The 21,950-nt window shown below is 36.5% G+C and overlaps 1 protein-coding gene and 1 long non-coding RNA gene across 13 annotated transcripts in view; both read left to right on the forward strand.

The window, feature by feature from the left end:
• The window catches only part of WDPCP (WD repeat containing planar cell polarity effector), a 506,774-nt gene that overhangs the window by 160,539 nt on the left and 324,285 nt on the right, over window positions 1-21,950 (forward strand). For 11 of the 12 annotated variants that reach the window (XR_014315874.1, XM_082746657.1, XM_082746660.1 and 8 more), the window contains one exon: window positions 1,363-1,554. The exons of the other annotated variant lie outside the window; for it this stretch is intronic. Coding sequence is in view for 10 of the 11 variants with exons in the window: in XM_082746657.1 (XP_082602783.1) it covers window positions 1,363-1,554 (192 nt within the window). In the remaining variant the exon portion in view is untranslated. The remainder of the gene's footprint in view (window positions 1-1,362; window positions 1,555-21,950) is intronic. 12 annotated transcript variants of the gene reach the window in all.
• Window positions 1-21,950, forward strand: part of LOC309872503 — an 857,896-nt gene that overhangs the window by 146,721 nt on the left and 689,225 nt on the right. The window lies entirely within an intron of this gene.

The raw sequence follows: 21,950 nt of genomic DNA on the forward strand, positions 1-21,950 counted from the left end.
AGTACCATAAGTTAATTCTTTCAGATTGAAATAATTTTGGCAAAGAAAATTGCAGGGTAAAAATTCTGAGACTGTTGACCTTTAACAAGTTTTCCAGTCTACATTTTAAAAATCCAGTTCAATTTATTTAACAGGAAAGGGACAGTGCAAGGAGTTAAATGTTTACCATAAGAGAACAACACTGGTAATTACTTTGATTTCAGTTCCTTTTGATGTGCATTCAGAGGATGAAGAGGTCAATAATATTATGGCCATGCAAATAGAAAAGGGTTCCTTTTGACCATATTAAAAAAAATAGCAGAGGATTATTAAAGCATTAACCTTGATTTTAATGGCCTTGGTTGAGTGGTGAGATCACAATTTGGATGAGCCTGATTATTTACTAAATACAATACATAAATGCAACGGGTTCTTAACACCCATTGCACTCTGGCATTATCGCATTACTGCCATCCTTTGTTGCCTTGCAGACAGGAATATGAAAGCAATCTGTCATGTAGTGAGACTGGCTCCAGAAGCATTTCTCTGATAAGAAGACCCCCTGCCCTTTGCTAGTGTCTGGTCCAGTAGGCTTAGCCATGCGCTTAATCCCCAGAAAGTGGTTCGATTATTGCTGACCAGCAATGGCAAGATAGTTTTTTTTTTCTTCCAAGCTATCAACCTTCCATTAATTCCTTAAGCAGAAATACGGTGCAATCTATATTTCCTTGGCATGTGTCACCCAGATGGTGCTGTGCTTATGTTTTCAAATAACCATGTTCCAAAATAACATAGTTTGAATAATAAATTCTACAAATCCTTCCTAAGAAAGAGAAGCATAATTCTCAGAAGCTGCATAAACTTTTACGCATGATGCTGTGACTTATCCCTTTATGCAGAATATATGTCTCATATATTCTAAAAAAAAAAAAAGGTGATATTTGCCTCAAGTTGTTTTTCCTTTTATTGTTGTCAGTCATTATTAATATGTTATGTCTTAAACAGTAGTCAGATACTCTTGGTCAGCAGTACTAAACTTGTCTTTTAATACAGCTGGTCTTAAATCCTATGTGTAGGTCGATGCTGTCAAGCAGCCATGACTGTACATTTTGGTATTGATTGGGATTGCTACAGCCAATTCCTCCCTAACTCACATTTCTCCTTTTCCTTTCCTCTGCTAAAAATGGGGAGAATTTTGAACATATGTCTTTTTTATATATGTGTCAAAAGAATTTGGTAAATTCTGACACCTCCTTAAGCACATGTTTAGCATGCATATTTACTTGCATTTATCTACATTTACAGATGCTTTAATTTTTGTAATACTGTGAGGATTTTGTGTTAAAAAATTATTTTTGTATGCTTTTTTTCCTTAATCATTAGATTTCCTATTATGAGATACCTGGTCCAGTAAACAGGACAACAGAGCGTCGTCTTGCTATCAATTGTGTTCAGGATATAGTTGCTTGCTGGTGGCCACTGGTCAGTGATGATGCTTGGCCTTGGGCTCCCATTTCCCCTGAGAAGGACAGAGCCAATCTGCTGCTCCTAGGTTATGCTGAAGGAAAACTAGAGGTAAATTTAAAGCAAATATATACATTTTGTTGAAGAGCAAATAAAATAGGATTCTAAAGTTTTTCTATTCTGAAATAAAGATGAATACTTTTTAAAACCTATAATTTATTTTCCTAAATTCTCAAAGGAGGAAATTACATATAAAGTGGGACCCTTATAAGTATATTTATAAGGTAAACAGACAATTCCAGGGCTGGCCTGAATCTCACAGTGATTAAAGAACAAAGGCTTTGGGGTTCAAATCCTAGCTCTGCCACTACCCAGCTCTCTGTCCTTGAGCAAGCTATTAACCTCTGTGCACTGTGGTTTCATTATTTGAAAAATAGAGTTAACGAAGATAAGTTAATACATGCATTTAGAGCAATACCTACATATAGTAAACTCTCAGACATGGATTACTGTTGTGATTCTTGTTATTATCATTTTTAGTATTGTCATTACTATTTTCCTATAATTTCATGCCTGACAAAGCTATGTTATCTGTCACCTTCCTTATACTTCAGTCATTGAATCAGCAAACATTAAACAAATGCTTATTTTGTGGAAGACTCTGTGGTACGAAAACATAGCTGAGGCAAGAATTTATGAGGGCTGTAGAGCAATGGCCTTCTCAGTATCCTACCTTGGCAGGAACACCAAAAGGGTTAATCTGGGGCGAGGGGTGGGTGGGGGGAGTATTTCATCCCATGTGTTCCCAACAGTGGTTCTATCATCATTTGTTATTGTGAACCTATGGGTAATTCCACCTTGTACTTGTACTTTGAGTATGGAATTCTGTTTTTCTTTTTTATAATTAAAAACAAAAGCAACCCTTCCGAGAATGGGGGGGTTGGGTGAGCCTGGTGATGGGTATTATGGAGGGCAGTATTGCATGGAGCACTGGGTGTGGTGCATAAACAACGAATGCTGGAATACTGAAATAAAATAAAATAAAATAAAATAAAATAAAATAAAATAAAATAAAATAAAATGTGAAAAAAAAAAAGCAACCCTTCCTGTTCCTTTTTTAAGTTTTTGCCTGAGTAAATATAGACAGTCCCAATTTGTAGATGGTTTGACTTAGTATTTTCAACTTTGCCATGGTACAAAAGCAGTACATGTTCAGTAGAAGTCATACTTTGAATTTTGAATTTTGGTCTTTTCCCAGTCTAATGATATGTGATAGGATACTCTCCCATAAGGCTGGGCAGTGGCATTCAGCCTCAGTGCCTAGTCAGACATGCAGTCATAAAGGTAAATAACTGTTACCCCTACAACTATTCTGTACTCATACAACTATTCTGTTTTTTGCTTCCAGTACAGTAGTCAACAAATTACATGATATATTCAGTACTTTATTATAAAGTATACTTTGTGTTGGACGATTTTTCCCAAGTGTATACACTAATTTACGTTTCTTAGCATGTTTAAAGTAGACTAGGCTAAACTGTGATGTCTCGTAGGTTAGGTGTATTAAATGCATTTTCAACCTGAGATATTTTCTTTCTTCCCCCTTTTTTTTTTTTTTTTTTTGACAGAGAGAGAGTACAAATTTGGGGGAGGCAGGCAGAGGGAGAAACAGGCTTCCCACTGAGCAGGGAGCCCAATGCGGGGCTCAATCCTGGGACCCTGGGATCATGACCAAGCCAAAGGCAGACACTTAACAACTGAGCCACCCAGGCACCCCTCAACTTAGGATATTTTCAACTTATGATGGGTTTACTGGGATTTGACTCTATTGTTAGACAAGAAAGACTCTTTCCATATTTTCTCTAAATTTTGGGCTTTAATTCTGAGATATGAACCAGTCCAAGTTTTTTCTATCTCCACCTGCCTTTTCTGGTATTAGAAACTTTCAGGCTGTCTTTTAAGACTGTAGAGTCATTTTTAACTAATTAATTAACCTTTTTCTGGAACTTTTCCAATTTTGTTGCAGTGACTAAAACCACTTGTAATACTGTATGTGTGGATTTGTGAGGCTAAGGAAGTGCTTTGTTCCTATTCACTTGCTTTGCATTCCCATGCTTTATTGATCTTGGGTTCAGAAGCTAATTGAGTAAAAGACTTCATCAAAATGATTGTAATAAAGCTAATTAGAATTCTGTCAAGTGTTCTGCCTCATAATAAAAGGTAAAAATAATTTAGTTATACTTTACATAAATTACCTATGTTTGAAATGAGTATATTACATGAAATTAGGAGTGTTCTAAAGAGTATACATATGGCCTACATACCTTATCTCCTGGTGTCATCTAGATCACCAACTAGGTTTGTCCAATTGAAATTGGACAAACCTAGTTTACCTGTTGGTTGGACCATATACATACTAATTGTGTAACCTTAGTCAAGTTTACTCCCTGCAAGCTTCTGCCTGCTCTTGGCTAATTTTAAGAACTCTCTGACTTCAGTTTTCTATATTTTAAAATGATGGATTTCAACCAGATAGGTCACCTTCAGGTCTGTGACACCTCTAAAAAGCGCTCATCTGGATTCTAAAGATACAGGTTTGATTTAACCATTGCTCACTCCAAAGCCTTTAGTAGATATGAAACTAAACTTAGCCTCAGCACTGAAAGCCCACCCTGACTGGCCCTGACCTACCTTTCCAGTAGTATTTCCTTATACAAACCTATGTTCTAGCCAACTGGTTTACTCACTGACTCTTATTTTCCATGTCCTGCCTGTACACATTACTGGTATTTCTAGCTTAAAAGCTCTTCCTTCTGTTTCCACATCATTCAACAACTATTGAACATGACCATGGAGTAAACACTGTATTTCATTCCAGGGAATATGAATACGAAAATATTCCTGCCTGCAGGGATCCTAGTGTCCACCAATGAGAGACAAATATGAAAATGTGCAAGTGCACTAAAGCATTAAATGATGCTGTGGATAGAGGATGTGCAAGCTACAGTAGGAGCCAGTGGGGGATGATTGATTTTACTTAGGGACATAGTTGGGAGGAAACATTAAGGAGGCTTTACAATTCACTCAAACGTGAGATTGGCAAACAGTTTTACTTGCTTTTACTCTCCTTTCTAAGTTCCATTTAAAGGTTGTACTAGCCCTCTGGAGTGATTTGGCTAGCTTTTCCTTTTTCTCCTCTTTGAAACAGTACCAAAATGAATTATCTGACATTTGAGCATTTGCTAAAACTCACCTACAAAATTGCTTGGGTGTGTTATCTTAAAGAAAGGTAGGTTTTTACATAACAGATTCCAGTTCTAAGGGCTGGGTTTTTTGTTTTGTTTTGTTTTCCAGGAATTTTGTTTTTTTCTTGAAGTCATTTTCCTCAATTTGTATTTCTGGAAAATTATCCGTTTTATATAAGTGTTTTTGAATAGATTTTCATAAAGTTGTATATGATACTTGCACATGACTTTTAGTTATTCATCACTGATTGCAAAGTTAATGCCCCTCTTTTCAGACCTACTATATTAAGATAGAAAAATTCCCTTTTTTAGCAAGAGTAGCTTTTTCTTGGATTTGGCCCTTTCAATCATTGTATCAAAGTTAACCTTTTGGAAATATTTGTGAAGATTAGTTTTGCAGAACCTCATGTGAATTTCTATATGTAAAAGGTGAATGTCTTTGGAAGAAATCTCTAGGGAAATAACTCTTTTTTTTTCATATGTGAAGACATGATTTTTAACTATAAATTAATTGTAGAACATTTTTTAGAATATCGTGAACAAAACCACTAGTCTATATTCAAGCATATGTCTTTAATTTTTTTCCCCTGGCCACCAATAGACTTCTTGAACTGATCATCAGAATAAATGATACAATCTACTCTTAAACTCTAAAATTCAAACTAAAAAAGTAGCAACCTCATAGAGAAGAAATTTAATCTTTGCATATGTTAAGCTATAGAATTTTTAAAAAGCATCTCCCAGCCAAGTTCAATCGGAAAATATAATAAGCTTTTAGTTGGAAAGTGGCGAGATCTTAGAGTAGTGATTCCTAGCCTTGGCTAGAATCACCTGCAGAGCTTTTACAAAGGGGCCCACCCAGAGCAGTTAAATCAGAATATCCAGAGGGAGAGGAGGCACCAGTATTCTTTAACAGGTTCCCTAGGTGATTCTCATGTGCATCTACGTTGAGAAACACTGCTTTACAGCAAACTTAAAAAAAAAAAAAAGAAGAAGAAGAAGAAGAAAGAAAGAAAGAAAGAAATTTAAAGCCATCATTTTTGCATAACAGACCATGGAAAGGATAAAGCCCACATACTGAACCAAATGAGAGTTTTAACAGTAGATTCTAAGTAGAAAATTGGCTTACCAAGCAGCTAAAGAAAAAAGAAAACAAAGGAAACATAGAAATAAGCTCTCTGTGACTGAATTATCTGTCTTTCAGAGGAGGAACATTTTTAAATATATTTTATGGGTATTAGAAAACTGGTCTAATTTCACACCACAGAGCTCTAAACAACAGCACATATCTTAATTAGAAGCATAAAGCAGAGAGAGTTATGTAGTCTAGAGAAAAAAATTTCTTTTGAAAAATATACAATAGATAGTATATAGAAAAATTATTTTATCAGTAAATTCATTTAAAAGCAGTTTTTAATTGTGTATATGTGGATTATCATATATAACATGGTAATCATTTTTATTTGAGTTCCACATACTTTTTATTCTTTTCTTTTTGGAAAATTTTAACCATCATCACAGAACTATTTAATTCATTCACTTTGTCAAAAATGTGATGACAACATAACTTATTCTTCCCTTACCTTTGTATTTGAACAAGTATTTTAACCTTTCATCTGAATGGATTAGATAATGCTTTCTAAGTATGGTAGTAATTTCAAGGTATATTCCTCAGAATAGATCACCTTAATTTGTTTACCAGATTAATCAAAAACAGAGTTTTTAAACAGAGTTATTAAACTTTAAAACGTGTTGTCAGGGGGTAGGGAAATAAAACCTCACAAAGATAACTGTTTTCCTCTAAAATTTAAAAACCTTTTTGCAATGATTTAGATAGAGGAGCAACAACTAATGGAAAGGTAGAAGTTAACAAACTTTTAATATAGCATAAATTGATTAAAAAGTATTCAAGAAGTGTTACACATGCATTCAACTGAAGGCCAAAATATTTTAAAAACCTCTCTTCCAAAGAAATGTATGTATTATGTTAACTTTCATGAAAACAAGATAACAAAGATTTTATATTCTAGGCATGATAGCTTTTAAAAAGTCTCTTTATTATAAAACATGCATAAAGAAAACCACATGAAATGAATGTATAGTTTAATGAACTATTATGAAGGAATTAACCCTGGAACCACATTCAGGTCAAGAAGAGGAACTTTGCCAGCACCCAGAAATACTGTTATGTCCTATCATGATTTCAACCCCATCCTGGTCCCCATGCCTAACCTCTGTCATAACTTTCCATCACTTTCTTATATATCCATGTAATTTTTTTCATCCTAATGCATCTCCCAATACTGTAGTTCAATATTATCCATATAAAACACTTCAAATGTGGTCTGCCTGCGTGGCTCAGTCAGTTAAGCGACTTTGTTCAGCTTAGGTCATTATCCCAGAGTCTTGGGATAGAGCCCCATGTTGCGCTCTCTGTTCAGTAGGGGAGTCTGCTTCTCCCTCTCCCTTTGTCCCTGCTCATGTTCTTTCTTGCTCACTCTCTCAAATAAATAAATAAAATCTTTTTTAAAAAACCCTCTTTAATCTACAAGTTCCCTCTCCATCCCTACTGTTCCTTAAAATTTATCTTTTGAAATTGCAATGTCCCATGGTCTGGATTTTGTTGCTTGGATAATCGTAGATTGGTTCAACGTATTCCTCTATCTTTTGAAAATTCTACAAGTTAGTCAGTTTGGGCAAGACTATATAGGGTGGTGTGTTATTTTTATCAAAAGGCACATAATGTCATCTTCTATCATGGTTTTTTTTTTTAAAACTTCTATCATGTTTTTTTAATTAAATTTTTAAATTTTTTAATAAACATATTATGTATTTTTATCCCCAGGGGAACAGGTCTGTGAATCACCAGGTTTACACACTTCACAGCACTCACCATAGCACATACCCTCCCCAATGTCCATAACCCCACCACTCTCTTCCTTGCCACCTCCCCCCAACAACTCTGTTTGTTTTGTGAGATTAAGAGTCACTTATGGTTTGTCTCCCTCCCGATCCCATCTTGTTTCATTTATTCTTTTACTACCCTCCCAACCCCCCCGTGTGACATCTACGCTTCCTCATATCAGGGAGATCATATGATAGTTGCCTTTCTCTGATTGACTTATTTTGCTAAGCATACAACCCTCTAGTTCCATCCACATCATCACACAAGGCAAGATTTTATTTCTTTTGATGGCTGCATAGTATTTCATTGTATGTGTATATATATATACATGTGATATATATATATACACATAACATGTTCTTTATCCATTCATCTGTTGATGGACATCTGGGTTCTTTCCATAGTTTGGCTACTGTGAACATTGCTGCTATAAACATTTTGGTGTGTGTGCCCCTTCGGATCACTATGTTTGTATCTTTAGGGTAAATACCCAGTAGGGCAATAGCTGGGCCATAGGATAGTTCTATTTTCAACTTTTTGAGGAACCTCCATGCTGTTTTCCAGAGTGGTTGCACCAGCTTGCATTAAAACCTCACAAAGATAACAGTGTAGGAGGGTTCTCCTTTCTCCGCATCCTCGCCAGCATCTGTCATTTCCTGACTTGTTAATTTTAGCCATTCTGACTGGTCTGAGGTGGTATCTCATTGTGGTTTTGATTTGCACTTCCCTGATGCCGAGTGATGTGGGGCACTTTTTCATGTGTCTGTTGGCCGTCTGGATGTCTTCTTTGCAGAAATGTCTGTTCATGTCCTCTGCCCATTTCTTGATTGGATTCTTTGTTCACTGGGTGTTGAGTTTGATAAGTTCTTTATAGATTTTGGACACTAGCCCTTTATCTGATATGTCGTTTGCAAATATCTTCTCCCATTCTGTCAGTTGTCTTTTGGTTTTGTTCACTTTTTCCTTTGCTGTGCAAAAGCTTTTGATCTTGATGAAATCCCTATAGTTCATTTTTGTCCTCGCTTCCCTTGCCTTTGGCAATGTTCCTAGGAAGAAATTGCTGCGGCTGAGTCAAAGAAGTTGCTGCCTGTATTCTCCTCAAGGATTTTGATGGATTCCTTTCTCACATTGAGGTTCTTTATCCATTTTGAGTCTATTTTCATGTGTGGTGAAAGGAAATGGTCCAGTTTCGTTTTTCTGCATGTGGCTGTCCAGTTTTCCCAACACCATTTATTGAAGAGGCTGTCTTTTTTCCATTGGACATTCTTTCCTGCTTTCTCGAAGAGTAGTTGACCATAGAGTTCAGGGTCTATTTCTCGGCCCTCTATTCTGTTCCATTGTTCTATGTGTCTGTTTTTGTGCCAGGACCATACTGTCTTGATGATGACAGCTGTGTAATAGAGCTTGAAGTCCAGAATTGTGATGTCACCAGCTTTGGCTTTCTTTTTCAATATTCCTTTGGCTATTCGGGGTCTTTTCTGGTTCCATATAAATTTTAGGATTATTTGTTCCATTTCTTTGAAAAAGATGGATGGGATTTTAATAGGCATTGCATCAAATGTGTAGATTGCTTTAGTAGCATGGACAGTTTCACAATATTTGTTCTTCCAATCCAATGAGCATGGAACGTTTTTCCATTTCTTTGTGTCTTCCTCAGTTTCTTTCATGAGTACTTTATAGTTTTCTGAGAATAGATTCTTTGCCTCTTTGGTTAGGTTTATTCTTAGGTATCTTATGGTTTGGGGTGCAATGATAAGTGGAACTGACTCCTGGATTTCTCTTTCTTCTGTCTTGTTGTTGATGTCAAGAAATGCAACTGATTTCTGTGCATTGATTTTATATCCTGACACTTGACTGAATTCCTGTATGAGTTCTAGCAGTTTTGGAGTGGAGTCTTTTGGGTTTTCCAAATATAGTATCATATCGTCTGTGAAGAGTGATAGTTTGACTCCTTCTTTGCCGATTTGGATGTCTTTAAGTTCCTTTTGTTGTCTGATTGCTGAGGCTAGGACTTCTAGTACTATGTTGAATAGCGGTGGTGATAATGGACATCCCTGCCATTCCTGACCTTAGTGGAAAAGCTTTCAGTTTTTCTCCATTGAGAATGATATTTGCAGTGGGTTTTTCATAGATGGCTTTGATAATATTGAGGTTTGTGCCCTCTATCCCTACACTTTGAGGAGTTTTGATCAGGAAGGGATGCTGTACTTTGTCAAATGCTTTGTCAGCATCTTGAGAGTATCATATAGTTCTTTTTCTTTCTTTTATTAATGTGTTGTATCACATTCATTGATTTGCGGATGTTGAACCAACCTTGCAGCCCTGGAATAAATCCCACTTGGTCATGGTGAATAGTCCTTTTAATGTACTGTTGATTCCTATTGGCTAGTATTTTGGTGAGAATTTTCGCATCTGTGTTCATCAAGGATATTGGTCTGTAATTCTCTTTTTTTGATGGGATTCTTGTCTGGTTTTGGGATCAAGGTGATGCTGGCCTCATAAAATGAGTTTGGAAGTTTTCCTTCCATTTCTAGTTTTTGAAAGAGTTTCAGGAGAATAGGAATTAGTTTTTCTTTAAATGTTTGGTAGAATTCCCCTGGGAAGCTGTCTGGCCCTGGGCTTTTGTTTGTTTGGAGACTTTGTTTTTTTTAAAGATTTTATTTATTTATTTGACAGAGAGAAATCACAAGCAGACCGAGAGGCAGGCAGAGAGAGAGGAAGGGAAGCAGTCTCCCTGCTGAGCAGATAGCCCGACGCGGGACTCAATCCCATGACCCTGAGATCATGACCTGAGCCGAAGGCAGCAGCTTAACCCACTGAGCCACCCAGGTGCCCCTGTTTGGAGATTTTTGATGACTCTTTCAATCTCCTTACTGGTTATGGGTCTGTTCAGGTTTTCTATTTCTTCCTGGTTCAGATGTGGTAGTTTATATGTCTCTAGGAATGCATCCATTTCTTCCAGATTGTCATATTTGTTGGCGTAGAGTTGCTGATAGCATGTTCTTATAATTGTTTGTATTTGTTTGGTGTTTAGTTGTGATCTCTCCCCTTTCATTCATGATTTTATTTATTTGGGTCCTTTTTCTTTTCTTTTTGATAAGTCTGGCCAGGGTTTTATCAATCTTATTAATTCTTTCAAAGAACCAGCTCCTAGTTTTGTTAATTTGTTCTATTGTTTTTGTTTGTTTGTTTCTAGTTCATTGACTTCTGCTCTGATCTTTATTATTTTTCTTCTGCTGGGTTTAGATTTTCTTTGTTGTTCTTTCTCCAGCCCCTTAGGTGTAGGGTTAGGTTGTGTATTTGAGACCTTTCTTGTTTCTTGAGAAAGGCTTGTACCGCTATATATTTTCTTCAGGACTGCCTTTGCTGTGTTCCACTGATTTTGAACTGTTCTATTATCATTTGTTTCCATGAATTTTTTCAATTCTTCTTTAATTTCCTGGTTGACCCATTCATTCTTTAGAAGGATGCTGTTTAGTTTCCATGTATTTGGGTTCTTTCCAACCTTCCTCTTGTGACTGAGTTCTAGTTTCAGAGCATTGTGGTCTGAAAATATGTAGGAAAGGATCCCAATCTTTGATACCATTTGAGACCTGTTTTATGACCCTGGATGTGATCTATTCTGTAGAATTTTCCATGTGCACTACAGAAGAATTTGTATTCTGTTGCTTTGAGATGGAACATTCTGAATATATCTGTGATGTCCATCTGATCTAGTCTGTCATTTAATGCCTTTATTTCGTGGTTGATCTTTTGGTTGGATGATCTGTCCATTTCAGTGATGGGAGTGTTAAAGTCCCCTACTGTTATTGTATTATTGTTGATGTGTTTCTTTGATTTTGTTATTAATTGGTTTGTATAGGTGGGTGCTCCATGTTAGGGGCACAGATATTTAAAATTGTTAGATCTTCTTGTTGGACAGACCCTTTGAGTAGGATATAGTGTCCTTCCTCATCTCTTATTATAGTTTTTGGCTTAATATCTAATTGATCTGATATAAGGATTGCCACCCCATCTTTCTTCTGGTGTCCATTAGCATGGTAAATTGTTTTCCACCCCCTCACTTTAAATCTGGTGGTGTCTTCAGATCTAAAATGAGTTTCTTGTAGGCAGCATATGGATGGGTTTTGTTTTTTATCCATTCTGATACCCTGTGTTTTTCGATTGGGGCATTTAGCCCATTTACATTCAGGGTAACTATTGAGAGATACGAATTTAGTGGCCTCGTATTGCCTGTAAGGTGTACTGTTACTGTATATTGTCTCTCTTCCTTTCTGGTCTACTACTTTTAGGTTCCCTCTTTGTTTAGAGGACCCCTTTCAATATTTCCTGTAAAACTGGTTTGGTGTTTGCAAATTCTTTCAGTTTTTGTTTGTTCTGGAAGCTTTTTATCTCTCGTATTTTCAATGATAGCCTAGCTGGATATAGTATTCTTGGCTGCATGTTTTTCTCATTTAGTGCTCTGAATATATCATGCCAGTTCTTTCTGGCCTGCCAGGTCTCTGTGGATAAGTCTGCTGCCAATCTAATGTTTTTACCATTGTATGTTACAGACTTCTTTTCCCAGGCTGCTTTCAGGATTTTCTCTTTGTCGCTAAGACTTGTAAATTTTACTATTAGGTGTCGGGTTGTGGACCTATTCTTATTGATTTTGAGGGGGGTTCTCTGCACCTCCTGAATTGATGCTTGTTCCTTTGCCATTTTAGGGAAATTGTCTACAGTAATTCCCTCCAATATACCTTCTGCTCCCCTCTTTCTTTCTTCTTCTTCTGGAATCCCAATTATTCTAATGTTGTTTCGTTTTATGGTGTCACTTATCTCTCGAATTCTCCCCTCGTGGTCCAGTAGCTGTTTGTCCCTCTTTTGCTCAGCTTCTTTATTCTCTGTCATTTGGGCATCTATATTGCTCATTCTTTCTTCTGCCTCATTTATCCTAGCAGTGAGAGCCTCCATTTTTTTTTAAAGATTTTATTTATTTATTTGACAGAGAGAGATCACAAGTAGGCAGAGAGGCAGGCAGAGAGAGAGAGAGAAGGAAGCAGGCACCCTGCTGAGCAGGTAGCCCAATGTGGGACTCGATCCCAGGACCCTGAGATCATGACCTGAGCTGAAGGCAGTGGCTTAACCCACTGAGCCACCCAGGCACCCGAGAGCCTCCATTTTTGATTGCACCTCATTAATAGCTTCTTTGATTTCAACTTTGTTAGATTTTAGTTCTTTTATTTCTCCAGAAAGGACTTTTATATTTCCCGAGAGGGTTTCTCTAATATCTTCCATGCCTTTTTTGATACCGGCTAGAACCTTGAGAATTGTCATTCTGAACTCTAGATCTGACATATTACCAATGTCCATATTTATATTTATTAGGTCCCTAGTTTTCGATACTGCTTCTTACTCTTTTTTTTTTTTTTTTGTGGTGAGTTTTCTGCCTTGTCATTTGTCCAGATAAGAATATATGAAAGAGCAAAATACTAAAAGGGTGGCAAATACCCCAGGAAAATGCACTTTAACCCATTCAGAAGAGACCCCAAATCATGGGGTGGGGGAGAAAGGATAAAAAGAAGTTCAGAAAAAGAAAAAAATTAAAAGAAGAAAATAAATAAAGGAAAAATATAAAAAAGAAAAAAAATATATATATATATGTATATATATTAGACTGGTGACTAGAACACAGTCACCCACTTAATTTTGGGAGTATTTTGGCTTCTTAGAAGAAACTACCTCCCAAAATTTTAAAGATTGAAAAACATGTATAAGGGTAAACACAATGAAGGGATGGAATATGCCTATAAAGATGAAAAACAAATTTTTTTTTTAATTTCTAAAAAAGGAGTTGATAAAGTATGTTGATTGGGAGAATAAAGAAAAAGAAAGTGGAGAGAATTTTCTCAGGCTGGAGACTAGAACAAGACTGGAGCTAGATTTAGAGTATATTTTGATATATTAGAAGTTGTACCCCAAATTGTTTAGAAGAAAAAACCCTATATGTTTACAAAACATAAAGTTAGATATAATGAAGGATAAAATATAACTATAATAATGAAATTTCAAAAATTATTTTTTTTAATGTAAGTTATAGTTAAGATAAACTAGTTAAAAAATGTTACAGAGGAAAGGGTAAAGGCTAAAAAATAATTTAGCAGAAGAAAAAAAATAAAATTTAAAAAATTAAATTAACTGTAAGACTTAAGAATCCTCGGGAGAAAGCCATGAATTCCATTCTTTGCTTTATCCTCCCCGGAATTCCGCTATTCTCCTTGGTAAGTTGAACTTGTTCTTGGCTGGATTTCTTATTGATCTTCTGGGGGACGGGCCTGTTGTAGTGATTCTCAAGTGTCTTTGCCCGAGACAGAATTGCACCCCTCTTTTGAGGGACCAGGCTAAGTAATCCGCTTGGGTTCACTTTTGGGAGCTTTTGTTTCCTGAAGGCTTTCCGTAGAGTTCCAGAGGACGGGAATGAAAATGGCGGCCTTCTCTCCTCCAGCCCAGAGGAGCGGAGAGTTCAGGGCCCCACTCCTCAGTACGCCCTCAGAGAAAAGTGCTGAATCACTCCCATCTCCCTGGCCTCAGGCTGTGTTTGGGGAAAAGCGCTGAATCACTCCTGTCTCCCTGGCCTCCGGCTGGGCTCCAAGTTCACCTGGCCTGTGGCCGATTCAAGATAACCCCAAGCTGAGAGCTCACTACTCTGCTCTATTTCTGTAGCTGGCTTCCCCCCTCTAATACCTGCGAGCTCTGCGACACTCAGACACCCCCGATCCTTCTGTGACCCCGCGGAACCTGGGGCCACATTGACCCTGTGTGGACTTCACCCCGGTTTAGCCTCTGGAGCGATGTCCCTCAGTGGAGCAGACTTTTAAAAGTCCTGACTTTGTGTTCCGTTGTTCCACTGCTTGCCGGGAGCCGGCCCCTCCCCCCAGGTGTATCTTCCCATCTCTTTGGATTCACTTCTCTGCTGGTCCTACCTTTCAGAAAGTGGTCAATTTTCTGTTTCTAGAATTGTTGCTTTTCTTCTCTCCAATTTCTTGTTGGATTTTTAGGCATTGGCAATGATTTGATAAGCTATCTAGCTGATCTGCTACCTGATGTCTCAGCCTGCTACTTTTCTGCCATCTTGATTCCTCCCCCAGTTGTTTTTTTTTTTTTTTAAAGATTTTATTTATTTATCTGACAGAGAAAGATCACAAGTAGGCAGAGAGGCAGGCAGAGAGAGAGAGAGAGAGGAAAGCAGGCTCCCCGCTGAGCAGAGAGCCCGATGTGGGACTCGATCCCAGGACCCTGAGATCATGACCTGAGCCGAAGGCAGCGGCTTAACCCACTGAACCACCCAGGTGCCCGGTTGTTTGTCTTTTAATGTTAGCATCTATTAATGATCAGTTCCTACATCCTAACGTTAATTCAGTAGCGTTGCAAATGGTGATATTCTAATTACATTATTTTTTTCATTTACTAATTGGGATACTTTTATAAAGAAATAATTCCACTCATCTCCTATTTGTTTTCCCAGTGGATGAATTCATATAGATAGTATCATCAGGATAAATGTCAGTTTCTTTTATTTGCTAGTTTTCAAGATAATGAATTGGTTCCTTATCACTCCTTGAAGGTAACCAATTAGTTTCTTTTTTTCAAGTAGCATTATTAATTGATGGGTTTAAATATATTGTTTGACTTGATGAGTTTTATAAATTGTGCTTGTTATTGTTTTGAGAGCTCAGACTTGTCTTATGTTTGGGAGCCTCTGCAAGTTGGCTCCTTTTTCTGTCATGACTTCAGTAGTCTTGGGAAGCTTCCCTGCTATTTAGTATGACGAATATCTTTCATGCTTATCTTGTGCATTTCCTTCCTCAGACCTGGAATTAGCCATTTCTTCAATAAGCTCTAGTTTCTTTTAATGGAAAACGGTATTTTAAGCCCAAGTTTGGGAGCTAGGGATAATGGGTTCAGTGTGTTCTTACTGGATTGGTCGTTGTTTTAGTAGAATGAGCTAGAGATTTTATATATTTATGTTTTCAGAGTGAGTTCACATTGTTACTTCTAACTTGAATTCAGGATACATGGTTTTAAATTTAATCTCTTCTGTATTACATCTGTATCTCCTCTTTTTCATACCAAAGTCCTAGTTTGCTGGTACGTGGGGGACAAATTATATTTGTCCCATAATTACTTGCTTACTTTATTTCACAGTACATACCTAATGGTCTGAGAATAATCATACTAATACTACTACAACTAATATAAATTTATGAGAACATTCAGAGAATTTTTTGCCCATGTTCTTACCAATTCTTTCTTTTCCATTTTTAAATAGCTGTACTTTATTTACATTACTGGAGCATGGAGTCATTACATATAATGTTCTCTCTCTTAATCCTTATCTAGTCATCCATGGGTTTTTGGTTTTGCACTTAGTCGAACTGTTTCTTTAATGTGGGGATTTAGAGAGATTCAAAACTGTAGTGCCAGAATCAGGGATGCTGTATTCATGGTCATAGTTTTTAAAGCTGTCTGCCCAACATGGGGCTTGAACTCATGACCATGAGATCAAGAGTCTTATGCTCTACTGACTGAGCCAGCCAGGTACCCCGACAAACACTTAAGTTTGAATCAACCCTCTACAGCTAAACATGAAACATGACAATCTTGAGCCTATCTCCAGCTCACTGTAATTGCTTTTCTGCTTTCTGTGCTTTCTTAATTTTAAAAATATCTTCCAGACAGGGCATCAGTCATATTGACTGCTTATGCTTTTCCTTGTCTGTACTGTTCTTTTTTTGATGACTTTTGGATCAGTTCTACTTTTTTTTTTTTTTCAAATTTAGCTTTTTTTAAGAATAAAAATGAAGTCTTCTCAATGTATGTTTTTCAAGTTTTAACCTTAAAGCTGACTGAAACTTGACTGAAACAATTCACTTAGAAAGGAGACTACTGGCCTGTTTATCCTTGAAGTTGGGAAATTCCAAGTCCTTTAGGACTCTTCTTTATCTTTTCTGCTCTTTCTTAGCTTGAATTTTTAAGTTCTTATCACTTCTTTCTTTATTACACAGTTTTCTTTAAAAAAGCAAAAAGACCAAAAAGCAAACAACAAAAAATAAAACGTTGAACGATGGTCATCTCCTTCATGTCTGGTGTCACAGTCTCTCTAAATTGGCCACTTGGACCATTACATAGCCTTTTAGCCCATGTTTCTGTGCTTTTCTTTGTGCCTTCCTATTACCTTAGATTAAAACAGAGATCTTTTTTTAGAGATTTCCAGACCTCGAGCCCATTACCACACATTATAAAAGTGTTAATTTTTTCATCCCTTAGTTATCTATAATGTTCTTCCCCACATCATTGTTTGGCTCTTCATTATGCTTATATTAAAACTTTTCACCATGTTCTTTACTACAGCCATTCCCACCTGAATTCTACTTGATCATTTCCTGAAACTTGGCATGTATATTTTAAGAATCTTTTAAAGAGTTATTAGATTTCCGAATTCACCTAATCAGGGGAATGCCTGAAGATAGGATTAAGACCAAGAACTCAAGGTTGCTAAGAGAGCAAATCTTAAAAGTACTTATCACAAGGGCTAGTATCCAAAATCTATAAAGAACTTATCAAGCTCAACACCCAGAGAACAAAGAATCCAATCAAGAAATGGGCAGAGGACATGAACAGACATTTCTACAAAGAAGACATCCAGATGGACAACAGACACATGAAAAAGTGCCCCACATTACTCGGCATCAGGGAAATACAAATCAAAACCACAATGAGATAGCACCTCAGACCAGTCAGAATGGCTAAAATTAACAAGTCAGGAAATGACAGATGCTGGCGAGGATGCCGAGAAAGGAGAACCCTCCTACACTGTCGGTGGGAATGCAAGCTGGTGTAACCACTCTGCAAAACAGCATGGAGGTTCCTCAAAAAGCTGAAAATAGAGCTACCCTATGATCCAGCAAATGCATTACTGGGTATTTACCCTAAAGATACAAACATAGTGATCTGAAGGGGCACGTGCACCCTAATGTTTATAGCAGCAATGTCCACAATAGCCAAACTATGGAAAGAACCCAGATGTCCATCAACAGATGAATGGATAAAGGAGATGTGAGATACACACACACACACACACACACACAATGGGATACTATGCAGCCATCACAAGAAATGAAATCTTGCCATTTTGCGAAGACATGGATGGAACTAGAGGGTATTATGCTTAGTGAAATAAGTCAATCAGAGAAAGACAATTATCATATGATCTCCCTGATATGAGGAAGTTGAGAGGCAACGTAGAGGGTTTGGGGCATAGGAAAAGAATAAATGAAACAAGATGGGATGGGGAAGGAGGCAGACCATAAGAGATTCTTAAATTTCACAAAACAAACTAAGGGTTGCTGCGGGGAGGGGGATAGGGAGAGGGTGGTGGGGTTATGGACATTGGGAAAGGTATGTGCTATGAAGTGTATAAACCTGGCGGTTCACAGACCTGTACCTCTGGGGCTAATAATATATGTTAATTTAAAAAAATTTTTATTAAAAAAGTACTTATCACAAGACGAAACTTTGTAACTATGTATGTTGATGGATATTAAGGAGACTTACTATAATGGTTATTTCACAATGTATACAAATATTGAATCACCTGAAAGTAATATAATGTTAAAGTCAATTAGACCTCCATAAAAAGAAAAAAAGGCCAAGAACTCAATGAGAGATTCTTGATCATGAAGTTTGTAGAGGATAGCTAGCATTAAACATGTCTAATGGAAGGTGATAGTAGACTTCAAATTAATCTTGCTAGCTTACATGAATATCACCAGCCAAGGTTCTCTGTCTTTCCCCTCCCTTGTGCTTTTTTCTTCAGGGCATTGTCACTTAACATTTCTCCCTTCACTACACATCACATTTTAAAATTTCTTTATCTTAACATTATTTCTTGGTCTGATTATGTCCTTACTAGTACTTTGAACTAAGTTCATTTGGGGAGGAAAAACTAGCTGCATGAATATGAGAGATGCCTTAGTATATGCAAGTTTAGATTTTTAAAAGTCTGGTTTTTTCTTGGTATTTTGCAATAACTGTATAATTGTATTTGGTGTTTTCAACTTATTTGCAAATGATCTGCTAACAGAGCATTTTATAGCTAAAATATGTATTGACACATTTTCCTTCATATACCTCTTCAGTAAATAGGATATATTTTAATAACTTTAAAAGGCTGCTGAAAATGCAGGTATAACACTTTATTTTCATAACCTCGGTCCATCACATTAGCATTTTTGTAGAAAATCAGAAGGACTGAATTTTCTTCTTCTGCATCTCATTGCTTTATTTTAGCTGAGTTGAGTCTACTTTTATTGATGATTACCTGTTTCTTCTACTTCTTATAAACAAAATGTCTTGCTTCAGAATTTTAACTGGAATCTCAGTGCACTTTTCTTATCAATTAAAAATATTAATATCACATTAGGTAATATGCAATTATCATTGCAGTATTCCTGATTGATCGAAATTTGCAATAAGGTTTTGTGCCATGTCAAATTATTTATAAGCATTTCTCTATGTAGATATGCTTAAGTCACTAGGTATTTATTACTGCTTCTTGTTTATAATAATACCTGATAACTTTATCGTGACAGTATCTATATGTACAGATTTCATATTTTCATGGACTGAAATGTTAATTCTGATAATATTGACTGTCATTAAATATCATATAATTAAGTATGATTTTAAATGAATTTGAAAGCCTGCAATTAAGTATGAACATTATATATCTTATTTAAAATATATTCAATCAGTCATGTTTATTGAGCTACTACCATATGCTAAGCCCAGCACTAAATATCATAAATAAATGAAACCACTTTAATATTAACTTATAGGTTACATCTTTCCTTTGTTTAAAATTATCTTCCACATTTATAGTTTGCAACTATGTTAAGTGTCTGCCACAAATTCTAAATAACCAGATTTGGAATTTATTTAGGATTAGTGTCTCTCATTCTTTTTATCTGCTGTTCTTGTGAAAAACTCCATGACTTGCTCTTCAGGAACAACAAGGATAGCCACTATTTATTGCGGTCTCCTCTGTCCCCTGCATATAAGTATGTTGTCATTATTTTTATTAAAGATTTTATTTACTTATTTGACAGAGATCACAAGTAGGCTGAGAGCTAGACGGTGGGGTTGGGGGTGGTGGTGAAGCAGGCTCCCCACTGGAGCTTGATCCAGGTCCCTTAGATCATGACCTGAGCTGAAGGCAGAGGTTTAACCCACTGAGCCGCCCAGGTGCCCCTGTCATTTTTAAATCATATGGCAGTCCTGCAGCACAGGTGAATAAATCCACATCTTAGAGATGAGAAAATCACAATTCCAAGGAGTTATCTTGACCCAGACTCAAGAGCTCTCTATCACCAAAACCAGGAGTCAACCCCTGTTATGTGCTGCTTCTGCTATGTAGCGTTGCTCCATGGCTATTGTACAGGGTCAAGTCCAAGTTATAATTAAATTCTGAACCTAACTCTGTCAAATACTTTTAAGCCTATAGGTATTTTGGATTTTAATATTTTTTAAAAGTGATATAAGTTGGACCCTTTCTATGTATGACATAATACTATTTTCAAAAAATTTCATGTGACATAGAAGAAACTTAAAGTTTTCCTTTTTATCTCCTTTACAAATGCAGAAACTGGCAAAGATGTTTGTGTTTGTATAATTTTTGTGGTGAGGAAATAGTTTAGTTTGTATTTGGTTCGTTTTGGGATGTTTTTACATTTACACCTACAGAGTATGCTGTCTATTTTTAGTACAACTCAAATCAATGCAAGAATGAAGCATCTTTAAAAGAAGTCAGTTTAACATCCTTGCCCTCCAAATTTCCTCAGTCATGCTAAGGAAGGTTTCCCAGATCATCAGCACAAGCTCCTTTTTCATCCCTAGGCTAACAGGCTCCATTGACATTTGCATAATTTGTCTCTTCAGTTCCTTCACCTAATTCTCACTCCTTAGCTCTGTGAGGATCCTTCCACTACACTTGAGGTTTCTAATGCCCTGTGGTTCTTCTCATTCATGCCCTCTGATCACATTGAGGAAAAGCTGGGACATTCATGGAAAAGTGGAAAAGAACTATTGATTCCATGTGCTAGCAGAGCAGGGTGTCTTGCAGAAACCTTGGTTTTTAGAGTCCAAAAGACCTGGATTTGAAACTACAGCTCTATCACTTAGTAACTTTGGGATCAAAGACATTGTAAACCATCTGACCCTCATTTTCCTTATCTCTAGATAAGGAAATACCAAATGTTGTAATACCAAATGTTGGAGTATTAAAAAGTTGGAATAAAATAATGTATGAAAAGTGATTAGCATAGTACCCTATTTTCTTGCTTCTTATTTTTGGTGGGATTACTCTATTGAAACCTACACACACTCAAATATTTTTTAATCTTTATTATTTTCCTTTTTATTTATATATATTTAGATTTTTATTATTTAAATTCAATTAACATAGAATGTATTATTGGTTTCAGAGGTGGAGGTCAGTGATTCATCAGTCTTACATAATAGCCAGTGCTCATTACATCACATGCCATCCTTAGTGTCTATCATCCAGTTACCACAACTCCCCATCCACTTCCCCTCCAGCAACCCTCAGTTTGTTGCATATGGTTAAGACTCTCTAATGGTTTGTCTTTCTCTCTGATTTTTGCCTTGTTTTATTTTTTCTTCTCTTCCCCTGTGATCTTCTGTTTTATTTCTTCAATTCTACATATGAGTGAGATCATATGATAGTTGTCTTTCTCTGATTGACTTATTTGCTTAACATAATACCGCCTAGTTCCATCCATGTCATTGCAAAGGTAAAATTTCAATTTTTTGATGGCTGAGTATTATTCCATTGTGTGTGTGTGTGTGTGTGTATTTATATATATATATATATATATATATATATATATATACACACACAAATATATAAATATCAGGGAAGGAAATATATATATTTATATATTTGTGTAATATATATATATATATATATATATATATATATATATATATATATCACATCCTTTTTATCCATTCATCTGTCCATGGACATTTGGCTCTTTCCACAGTTTGAGTATTGTGGACATTGCTACTGTAAACATTGGGGTGCAGGTGCCCCTTCAGATCACTACATTTGTATCTTTGGGGTAGATGCCTACTAGTGCAATTGCTGCATCATAGGGTAGCTCTATTTTCAACGTTTTGAGGAACCTGCATACTGTTCTCTGGAGTGGCTGCAGCAGCTTACATTCCCACCAACAGTGTAAGAGGGCTCCCCTTTCTCTGCATCCTCATCAACATCTGTCGTTTCCTGACTTACTAAT

Source organism: Mustela nivalis (genome assembly GCF_964662115.1).
Source record: "Mustela nivalis genome assembly, chromosome: 8".
Classification (NCBI taxonomy): domain Eukaryota; kingdom Metazoa; phylum Chordata; class Mammalia; order Carnivora; family Mustelidae; genus Mustela; species Mustela nivalis.